The sequence below is a fragment of the Dermacentor variabilis genome, chromosome 1 (assembly GCF_050947875.1).
Source record: "Dermacentor variabilis isolate Ectoservices chromosome 1, ASM5094787v1, whole genome shotgun sequence".
In the NCBI taxonomy this organism is placed as follows: Eukaryota; Metazoa; Arthropoda; class Arachnida; order Ixodida; family Ixodidae; genus Dermacentor; species Dermacentor variabilis.
The window spans coordinates 12,662,429-12,674,130 of record NC_134568.1 but is presented as its reverse complement, the minus strand read 5'-3'; the positions used below and the strand labels follow the sequence as shown (position 1 = coordinate 12,674,130).

Genomic DNA, 11,702 nt, shown 5'->3' with positions numbered 1-11,702 from the left:
GTAATAATAATTATTATACTTTTTTACTAGCATGTCTGCTGCTCATTCGTTTAGTACTGCCAAACCTAAAACAATACGAAATTTCTTATCTTGAATATTTTACGCTATTTGTTGCAACTGTTGTTATTTGTATTTTTACTTATTCGCTGTACAGGAGGTCCCATTACAGTCTTTGACCTCGGGACCTCCTCCTGTATAATACTGCCTTGTACTATATCTTGTCTATTAATAATAAGACCTCAAACCTGAAACCTCAATGTTGCCTGGGCAAAACAGGTTCCCACTAGTGTTATTTGCGGCATCAACAAGGCATTTACGATGTTACTTTGCCAATACTTCAAAAGCGAGCTAATAATAATAAAACCGATATCATACAAGTATACAAGCTTCCTTCGTTGGCGACTCATTGTCGGAAGGTTATGCCTTAAGCAGCGAATCCCCTCTGTCGTATCTCAGTGGGGGTCATTCTGGAGACGTAGATTGTTCTTCCATGTCGGACCGCCCCTGTACCGAAAATACCTAGAGCTCAGATATGTGAGCAGTCTACGCATTTACACGCACACCTGCTCCCGCTGCACAGACCCGCGCAGCCCTGACACCTTCAAGGCCACTGCTCTGTTACTGCTCTGTCTCGGGCCCAACTATGTCACTTCCAAGGAACGATCCCAGATTCAGAATTAACTGTTTATCTCGAAGCAGACGTAAACTTAAGCTGAGCTTAACCCTCCAGCGCCTGTTTTTATCTCGAAGCCCCCAGCGGTACTGCATAGTTATATCCAGAACTTTTCCCTGTGTTCCCTGATTGTGTGTAACATAAATGTATATACTATGGCAACATATGCTGATACATGTGATAGAGAGTGTCTCCAATTATTTGAAGGCTCCATTTGTTCAGGAAAAAAAAACAGTTTTATTTATCCAATTGTAGCTCTAGAGGCTTCGGCATACCATATTTCTTCTCGTATCTCACTTGATGTTTGCTTCCTTTGCTGCTCGACATCCACCGTCAGCCACAATTCTCGACTTCTGGTGCCTGCAAAGGGAACAATTAGCGCTATGTGAAAGGCAAGAAGTCGTGTCTCTCGCTTGATAATGCTTACTATGCAATACTGCAGCCCATTTGCTTCTACTACCTTGTGCGAGTTGATGCATTTATAGCGTGCCCCTATACACCGAAAGCATACGTGTTTCAAGGCTACTGTAGTCCTCGTAGGCCTTATCTGCACACCTGTTCATCTTATCCGCGTCCTGGCATCGCGTCCATTTTTCGAACTCATTATACGCGTACGTGTAGTGGCTCAGTATAGAGAGCGGTGCAACCTATCCTCAGCGTTTTGTCTCGCTGCGTTCCAATCTGTCTCTAAATATACATGGGTTTCATTTGATTTTTTCTCTAACCACGCTCTAGTTTTCCTGAATCAGTGCTGTTATTTGTTATTCCGCGCTATTTCTCATATTTTTTATTCTTAATGTTACGAAAAAAATTGTTGCCGTCACTATATCAGTGAAAAGAGAGCGTCAGTTATTCTACACTTGTCTTCTGCGTAAGAGACTTGTCTTCTACGTAATTACGTAATTCTACGTAATTATATAAGATAATGCTCAATTACTGAACTGTTATTACCAACCGATGAAATTTATGCACAAAACATAGAGGCCACGTGCACAGGCACCTGTGAAATATTTTGCCCATAAAATCGTCTAAACCACCGCGGAAAGTATAACTTCACTATACCACAAATTCTTAAGCATATTGACAACACTTCTGTATGTACATGCGCCCTACCACATTATTTTATTTATAGTGAATTACAAATTTCTCCGAGCCCCTTCGCTGAACACAGGAGTGGCTCCGCATACAATAATTCCGGTGGCTCACAAATAAGCAGTGCTAACGATAAAAAAACTTATTTCTGTAAAACCTATTGTATTTCAATATTTTAATCTCAACTCGTCATGACACGTTACAGTAGCACTAATATCTATGAAGTACTGTAATACCTGTATTGTTCCTCTTCATCAGATAAGATACGTTACTAAAGCGTTTGCGCATATAGCATCATTGCCCATAGTCTATGCACCCACTTTCCGTTTATTCATAACTTGTCTTTCCGTTGTCTTCAGCGAGAAGTTCAAGAATTTGCACAACTAAAAAGGTGTTTCGAAAAAAAGTGGAGGACTACTGGATTACAGACCGGAGTGAGAACCAAGTAAAATGTCGCTGTGTATCCTCCCTCCGTTACCTTTGCGCATTTTCCTTTACGAAGGAACGTCGAAAATGTCTCCTCGCTCAACAAGCCGCGAAATATCGGAGTATATACCTCGATTACTGCGTTCCTAAATTTTATGTCAACGCCCGTACACACATCATCTGTATGCATGCTTTGTCGTTTTCGTATTCAGCAATGATAACTCGAAAGTTCCTCACTATCACCAGACCTCTCAAGTATTCCATGAGCATTCAAGTATTCCAACTCTTAACACCAGGGTCCCCGATTGATGAAGTATATTGTAGTTGTGAACGTACGAGTGTGGTATAGAGTAGAACTTATATGCTAGTTGGGGCTGCGTGAAAGTTGCGTTTCAGATATCCGAGCGTGCGATTAGCTTTGTTAGTGATGTGCTCAATGCGCGCATGCCAGCTAAGGTTAGACGTAATATGAATTCCGAGGTACTTGTACCTTGTAACCGGATCAAGTAACACACCATTAAGAGTATTTACTGGCAATTCACTATTAACACGAGAGAAACGCATAAGTTTGCACTTTTCAGCATTTAAAGTCATATTCCAAGTTTTGCGCCGTGTTGATATAGCGCTAAGGTCAGACTGAACCATGTGGTTATCACTATCATTTGTTATTTGCCGAAAAAGGACGCAGTCATCGGCAAAAGTATGTACAGAAGTCGTTGATAAATATAAGAAAAAGCAGGGGCCCCAAGACGGTGCCTTGGAGCACTCCGGAAAGAACAGTGTGAAGGGTGGAATTAACATTGTTGACGGAAAGAAATTGCTGACGATGGGGGAGGAACACTTCAAGCCATTTTAGAATGTTAGTGTCTAATCCTACCATGCGCAGCTTTAGTAACAAAATATTATGGGCAACCTTATCAAATGCCTTCGAGAAATCTAGAAAGATGCAGTCGGCGATCCAGCGGCAGTCTAAAATTGCGTGAAGTTTGTGCGTGAATAAGAGTAGCTGTGTTTCGCATGAATAGGACTTCCTAAAACCGTGGTGAGAAGGATGAAAAAACGAGTTTGATTCAAGGAAAGTGACAATATGTGAAAAGAGTATGCGCTCTAAGATTTTGCATGGGATGCTGGTAATAGATATGGGCCGGTAGTTAAAAGGCGAGTGTTTATTACCAGATTTATGTACAGGAAGCACCTTACCTATCTTCCAATGGGCGGGTAGTTCACGGTTTTTCAATTATTGCTGAAATATTTTAGTTAAGGCAAGTGATGAATACAATTTAGTACTTTTCAGGAACTTTGTAGTAATGCAATCGACACCAGCACTGGAATATATCTTAAGATTATCAATTATTTTAGCTATACCATCAGGATGGATGACTACAGGGTGCATTGGGAGGAAGTTGTTATGATCCAGTTGAGGGAAATCCGTAGTTTCACCACTTGAAAAAAAAGCTCGAAAAAACATCGTTCAGTGCATCTGCACAGGCAGTGTCGGATATAGGTTCGTCACTTGAATTCGTTAGTATTATTCTAGACGTTTCAGAGGGGTTAATGCCGCTCCAAAATTTTCTTGGGTTATTGAGCAACATACCCGGTAGAGTGCTATTCTGGTAATTCGCTTTAGCGTTCATCGCCACCGAATTGTAAGTGTATGCTGCAGACCGGCACTGAACTAATACCGGCACGGCGTTTCTAAACCTGCGCCCACTGTCTCCTTGCCGAGCCCGGAAGAACAGCAGCACCCGGGGGCAAGCATAACCATGCCTCCATAGCCAAGGCCACGAGATATTCGTCGCAGTCAAATTATTAATAGGCATCCGTATAAGGTGGAAAAGAACTGTCGTGTACTGAGGAACTGAAATGTACTTTAATGCGGCCGCGCTTTGGTAGTTGGCGCCTGCCGGCTGAAGAAGATGCAAAATAAGCCTCCCTTGATGGCGCGTGCCAGAGAGAAGATGGCAATAAACATAATGGCTCTTTTCTTGAGGACCTAACACATGTTAGCGAACACAAGCGCGGGATCTTACTGATATTGCTCTTAGCAATGTAGAGAAAAATCCGGCTTTATATTCTTCTATTTAAAACATTTTGCCAGTCATTCTTGATTTCCCTTTCAATAATTTCCCGTGGCTATTTCGTCTGAGAAGCTGTTGAAATAGTTCAAACGGCATGAGAACGGGACACGAAGGCGCTGTGACTGCGCTAACCCGGCTCGCCTACCCTACCTGAACCAATGCTCGTAGCATTTTGACAAAGATAATATTGGAATGATAAGGCTGTATTACGGATTCGCTGGTTGCTGTAATCACCCACACAGAAATGACGACGGCCTTGAAGCTGTTTGTCGCGGATTTTCAGGCTCCCTCGCCATATGCCACACCTGACCATTTTCTTCTGCTTCAATGACTAAAAAATACCAGTGATGTCCGCAAGAGGCTGCTGCGTGTACGTTAAACGCCCTAGCGCTGGTTTCCCATAGGTGGTGTGGTTGTGCATCTAGTATGGCGGTCGTTGAGAAGATCGCGGCGCCGGCGGAAGGTATACGTTAGTAAAAGGACGCCCGTTCCTTGTTCTGCAGTTCCCCTCTGATGTATGTTATTGCGTAGGCAGGGACGCGATGAGATTTTGTTACAATCCACCTACATGAAGCACTTAAATGGATAAATTTGTAAATACTACAATCACAGCAGCCTGTAGCGTTGGTGGCGCGAAATCATTGATGGTAGTTTCTCACAATATATGAAATGATTGTGCACACGGCGCAGTAAGGTGAAGAAAGTTCTCGATGATACACTTCTCTGTTTTTTCTTGCAGTCTATTCCGCATGCAGCCTAGCCTTTAGTTCACTACAGTATTGGCCGAGGGCTGTCAAATTCTGCATGCGTTGCACTACGAACAACGATGTGAAGATGAAAGGAGCGAAGTTGATTTGGCACGTGTGTAAGCAAAGTAATCAAATAATTGTGTTTTGCACTTTGCGACTGAACAGCAAGAGTAACTTTTATTGGGTTCCCTTGATCAGAAAGCAGTGTAAGACTCGGACAAGAAGTCGGCTAGCAGTGAACAAACCAGCGTATGGGAAAAGTAGCAATTAAAAAAAAATTGCCTCTTGTTATCGGTTCTGCGGTTTCGGTATTATATTAGTACAAAGAAAAAGAAAACAACAGATAGGGATAACAAAATGGGCTCCATCAGCAACGCAAACCAGTCAAAAATATGGGGATACAGTGACTGCAGGAGATGCCGAATTCAGGGATTATGGAAAATTATATTTCGTGGCGCTTGAGACTAGGAATAATACGACGGGTTCCTTGATCGCGGACCTTTCGTGATGGAACGAGCCACAGTGCTCTAGCAACCATCTGCGGCTTTTTGTGTCTCACTAGATCATTGAGAAATCCTTTCTTTTTCGATGATTTAATGCGCAAACCAACATCTGCTTTCTCCGAATATCCCTTCCTTCTCTCACTTTAGAACGCATGTTGCCAACACTGCTTTCTGTGCCAGGAAACGAAATAGTCGCCAGTTCTACCAAGGCCGATCATCGCGTCGCTTATTCACAAACAAACCGCGTGGGGCCGCCGCCGCCTAAGAAAGCGGCGAATAAAATCTTCGCTTCTCTTTCGCCATCTACAAGACTCAGTCTCTCGTCTCCCAAAATCGCAACCGGGTACAGTAGCCGCCCCATTCATATATTACGCCTGCTTTCGAAAATCCTCGCACTCCACGATCGAGAAAGGGAATTCCCAAGCACAGTGAACGTGTTACCTCACCTACTCAAGGAATAAGGCATGAAAAAACAATAAAGAAATGTGGCTGTTCGCGCAGAAGGATGTCAGCACTACCTTTGTTATTTAACAGAATGCGCTGTGCGGAAACGTCACAACAGAACAGGGTCGAATAATAAACCTAGTGACCGGGGCACTCCTCCAGGCGGACGCAGTGCCCTTCGTGGCGGTAGAAGCCGTCGGCGCAGTAGCAGCCAAAGACGCAGTCAAGAGTGCACCCGGGTCCCACGACGGGCTTCTCGCACGTGCCTTCAGCGCAGCTGCTGCTCACGCACTCCTTCCATGTCTCGTTCTCCCCGCAGTCCTGGGGCGCCGTTTGCGCTTTGGAAAAGGAAGCAAAACCCACTGTGGCATAAACTCGCCCCTGAACACCGAGAGGTTCTTGACATCAAAAAGCCGCTGCCGCGACCATATCACGATGGGAATGTAGTGAAAGAAGCAACTGCTTTTGACAGACTTCGCAAAGACTCCGCGGCCCCGAATCCGTGACTTTGCTAAACAGCTCCGCATGGCACGTTACATACAACAGGCGCACAACTCTTCTAAAGCCTCGACAACGCAACGTACAGCACGGATTACCACAGCCTGTACTCTTCGTCAGGGACCTTCGACATGAAAAGGAACATATGTGTGAGTACGCTTCAGGTACGCTTGGAAGCTCCAAGCCCACGCATCGACGCATCTCATATCGAGATATTTAATTGGAGCATTTAATTGCGTTTTAACGCAATTAAATACACGTATACATAATATTACAGCTCACGTCAAAGAACGAACCCTCTAGCTGGTCAAAATTAAGCAATAGCGGTCCACTAAGGCGCGTCTCACACCTGTAATGCAGCTTCAGGCCTTTAAATAACCACAATTAAATGCGCAGGTAGGCTGATCCTGATATCGCTGTCACAGTAGAGTCCCTAAGCTGAAGCATGTTAACCTAGCTTTATTGACGGTTGATTAGAAGAGCAAACGCACAAAACCAATGAATGATCTATACATGAACACAAATGAATCTGTAGTTTACAGACACCAACTACACCAACTGGCCTGCTTATCCACTCTTCTAGCTTCTTTGCCTCTCTCTCAGAGTTTGGCGTCAATGTCTCGCCGAGTTTGGAGAGGATGCACTTGCGTAGTGGCGATGGCTCATACGCAAGGAATGCGGCTCATAGTTAAATGTGAGCCAAAAGACATTTATCAATTTTTTACTGGGAGGCGCAAATGATCAGCAAGTGTGAAGCAGTGAACCTCATTCACATCGTTCAAGGAGTAAAGTCTAATTCATTCCCGTGTGTTACGTCAACACAAAAAACGTGGTCACATGCATGACGTCAAAATAGCAGTTACATGACGTAACAAACTATTTACATGAATTTAGCACTTCATAACGTAAACACATAAGCAATACCGCTAGCATTTAAACGTGCATCGATTCCCGTAGTGCGTGGAATCCAGACATCTTCTTTTTTTCATTTCATTGTATGGTCCTTTCGCTGCCGCCTTCGTCACAACTTCTTCGGAGCGCGTCAGCAATCACTGTCTTCATTGGAGGCCCTACCTTTCTTTACATGCCCATCGCCAACGGAACTTGCTTCATGTCACGCGCGACAGCAGACGAGGCTTACTTGATGTGTTTCATAGTGAATCTTATGTCCCGAAAAAGAACACGAACATCGGCGGCGAGGCCACCGGTGCGTGGAAATAAAAAGCAGTTGCTATATGGCCTCCACGATGTCGGGGCGACCCTTTGATCCCCTCCCCCCCCCCCCTCTATGCCCTGAATATACAGACGGTCGCAACGGCGTGTCGCACTTTTATAATGAGGTTTGTTCGATTAATAAGTTCACTCTATTGCTTACGCTAACTTACAGCGTTATTGGGTACCAGCTCAGGGTGCAAAAAAAGACTAAGGTCCACAGACTTGATGTGATTAACAGTGGTCGAACAAGTGATGGCTCAGGTTAGAGCCACGTTTCCGACAAGTCCCCTTGTCAAAACAGTAGCTCCAGAGGCATATTCCTTGTTCCACCACTCGTCATCTGCAGTCAATAATTGGTGTACAATTCGGTCCCTTGTTAAAGGGAACACAAAAATGTTCAGCATGTGCTCATTTTTTTTTTTTTTTTGATCTGACAACATTACAGATCACCCTGTTTCGCAGCAGATTACGTGGGCTTCATGGCAGTAGTAGCTTTCGGTACACGTGCGCCGGGTATTCACATCGGTTCAGTTTGCGCTTGCAGCTAGAGCGCCGGCAGAGTGTGGACCGCACAGTTGAACAAACTGTAGACGTGCTTCTGTCTTTGCCTGCATTTCCGATCGCTCTCGTCAGCCGCTGTTTGTGATGTGGATTTTCGCCTCCTCTTTGCCCATCCCAATTGTTCTTTTTTGTACATATATTGCAAGCTCTTTTTCTGCGAATATGCAAGGAAACCAGATGTAGTTCTATCAGTGAATTTACCTAAATACTTCCATCTGTCGCTTCACGCGTTGACATTGCAGAATCACAAAAGAGGCAGGTACATCAAGGGTATTTTACCAATCGTGCTACATCATTAACTCCTTCTCAATCATTCACAATGGACTCGACAATTAGTCGAAGGATAGGCATGAGCTCCAGGAACAATAACCGCTAAAAGACAAGGCTGGAAAAAAATTTAAACTAATACAGAGGCAGCCTGAGAAACACTGATAAACACCAGGAGAAACTTCGTCTTACCACACGCAAGTGCAATGACGCCTGCCAACAGTACCAAAACCTTCAGCTGCATGATGGCTACTTTCCTACAAGGACAGGGCCAGTGTCCCCCGTATTTATACACTGCGTTCGCATCTTGTCTGCTTTATCAAGACACTACCTGTCACTTTGTCTATCGCTGAAGTCTCCTCCAGCCTTATCATGCGTTGTGCCCACGGCATGCACGTGCACATGAGGCGATAGCCTCTCTGGCGAAATTGTGCTTCAAGCAATTTTTTTTCTTTCTGCGCTTTCGTGCAGACGTTCTGACGTTCAGACTGCTCTGATCTGTCTTGTCTCTCTGTATAGACGTGGTGCAGCAGATTTTTCCCGGTACACATCAGCACCCTCCCGCAGCGAGTCTGCTTGTGGAGGCGAAGGAGGGTTCATTTGAGTTCATACCTCAGAAAGAATATTCTGATAAGCCCTTGACTACCGTGCGCAAAAATTTTAAGACTCTCGACCGCATAAGTGCCTCGGTAAAGAAGCAGGCATTACCAATGCTTATGTACCTTAACCGCGAGCGCCTGCACTCCGAAGCCAAGATTTCGGAGAGCCTTGAGCTTGAGATCTTTTCCAAGGTGAAAACAAATAAGCCCATTGTAACTTTCCGGGATAATTGCATTTGAGCGGCATTCTTGGCCATACGTTGCTCCAGGTTACAGCCGATGCGTGTGAGTGCGTTAGAAATTGTGGATCGTGTCCTTGTTAATAACTGAGAAGAAATCGTTTGATTCCTTGGCTGTAGTAACTGTGAGCGCATTACAAGTCATTTGCTGCTGAATTCCTAGATCTGTTATATAGTTTACTATAGGAGTTCTTGTTGTAGTGAGTGACGGGAACTATAACATATTTTAAATATAACACCACCTTTATTGACCAGTGGAAGAAGATAGAAAAATTTGCCCCAAAACAGTGTTTTCTAAAAAATCTATTGGGTAAAGCTAAGTAAACTAGCGAATTTTCTTTTTTATTTCCACTTATTTCATCGCGTACATACCTGTGGTGGTTTGCAGGAACATCTATTAATGAAAATAATGTGAGCCTTATATTACCCCTTCATCTCCTTCATCTGTATATATTCATCATGATGGCCAGCGTCATGGCCTTCGGCGTTGTTATCCAAGCATAAAGACTGCTTCGACGTCGACTCTCCTCCTCTGAGACAGACTTCTGCGACGGCTCATCGCATACACACAGATGGAACTTCCATCGTGCGCCGGCGGCCATATCGCGTTTCTTCCGCTGAACGGCAGGTCATCGACACCCACGTTGCCGACATGCTGAAACGTAGCATAATACGCCCATCTTCAAGTCCTTGGTCGTCACCTGTCGTTTTGGTCCGTAAGAAAGACGGCTAAGTGCGATTTTACGTGGCCTACCGTGCCTTGAACAAAATAACCCGCAAAGATGTATCTCCACTGCCCCGAATCGATGATGTGTTAGATTCATTACAAGGCGCAAAGTATTTCTCCAGCCTTGATCTACGCGCCGGATACTGGCAAATCCCCATGCACGAAGCAGACAAGGAGAAAACCGCCTTTGCCACACCCGATGGACTTTACGAATTTAACGTAATGCCTTTCGGCCTGTGTAATGCTCCCGCCACGTTTGAGCGGATGATTGACACCGTACTACGGGGCCTAAAGTGGAAGACTTGCTTATGCTACCTTGACGACATCGTCATATTTTCGTCGACCTTCCATCAGCACTTGCAGCGCCTCGACGAAGTCCTGACATGCCTCTGAGCTGCTGGTCTTCAGCTGAATACAAAAAAGTGCCACTTCGCCAGCAAAACCATTAAAGTGCTCGGACACCTTGTCAGCAAAGAGGGCCTTCGACCCGACCCCGACAAGATTACCGCTGTCCTTCGCTTCCCCAGGCCTCAACAAGCCAAAGACTTGCGTAGCTTCCTTGGCCTAGCTTCGTATTTCCGGCGCTTCATACGTAACTTTGCCACAATCGCGGCTCCGCTCCATCAACTCCTTCCTTCTGGAGCTGCCTACGTATGGTCGGACGGATGCCGAACTGATTTTGACGCCCTCAAGCGCGTCCTCACGTCCGAACCTGTCCTTTGTCATTTCGACAACACCGCACCCACTCTTCTACATACTGACGCCAGCGGACACGGTATCGGCGCTGTTCTTCTGCAACGTCATAAAAATTCTGAAGAACGCGTGGTTGCATACGCAAGTCGCACGCTAACAGCTGCAGAGAAAAATTATACGATTACCGAACAAGAGTGTCTCGCCGTTGTTTGGTCCGTCCAAAAATTTCGGCCTTACCTGCACGGCCGCCACTTTACGGTCGTTACTGATCACCAGGCCTTGTGCTGGTTGGCGACGCTAAAGAATTTAACGAGATATCTCGGCCGTTCGATACTGCGGTTACAAGAATACGACTTCGCCGTCACCTACAAGTTTGGAACGGAACACCAGGATGCCGATACTCTCTCTCGTTGTCCCCTACCATCGTCTTCAAACGCTGCTTGCTTACCACCTTCCGTGAGGAGACCGCAGGGCGTCGCCTGCATTCCCTTCGGTCGCAGCTCTCGATCAGCTCCCATCCAGCCACTCTCATACGTTTCGCTCTAGCCAACGTAATGACTCCTACTGCCACTCCGTTATGGAACGTATTCGCGTATCATCTTGCACACCTAACGCTCGACTCCGTTGGCAGTTGAAGAACTTCAAGATCTTCCCGAAGGACACCGTTGGGTTCCTGTCGTTCCCCGATCACTTCGGGTCCAGATATTGGCGACCTTTCATGACAATCCCACTGCCGGTGACTTTAGTTTCCATAAAACCTACGAGCGAATTCACAGCCGCTTCTGTTGGCCTAGATTTGCAACCAGCGTAGCGAAATACGTGGCTTCCTGTTCGCTCTGCCAACACCGCACACGACTGACCTCACCTCCGGCTCGACGGCTCCAGCCTGTCCCGTGTCCTGAAGCTCCTTTCGCAGTCGTTGCTTTCGACCTCTATGG

The 11,702-nt window shown here is 45.5% G+C and overlaps 1 protein-coding gene across 1 annotated transcript; it reads right to left on the bottom strand.

Moving 5' to 3' along the window:
* Positions 1-6,103: 6,103 nt before the first annotated feature.
* On the bottom strand, positions 6,104-8,750 carry LOC142575497 (ixochymostatin-like). Its single transcript, XM_075684909.1, has 2 exons — positions 8,699-8,750; positions 6,104-6,303 (listed from the first exon to the last, which is right to left on the bottom strand). Exons 1-2 carry the CDS (start codon positions 8,748-8,750, stop codon positions 6,104-6,106), a joined length of 252 nt encoding a protein of 83 aa, XP_075541024.1.
* Between the last annotated feature and the right edge of the window lie 2,952 nt (positions 8,751-11,702).

Bases quoted from the DNA above. Each gene is read 5' to 3' on its own strand.
- LOC142575497 (XM_075684909.1), bottom strand. From the start codon at position 8,750: ATGCAGCTGAAGGTTTTGGTACTGTTGGCAGGCGTCATTGCACTTGCG. The intron at 6,304-8,698 runs GTAAGACGAAGT...CCTTTTCCAAAG, and splicing joins CGTCATTGCACTTGCGTGTG to CGCAAACGGCGCCCCAGGAC.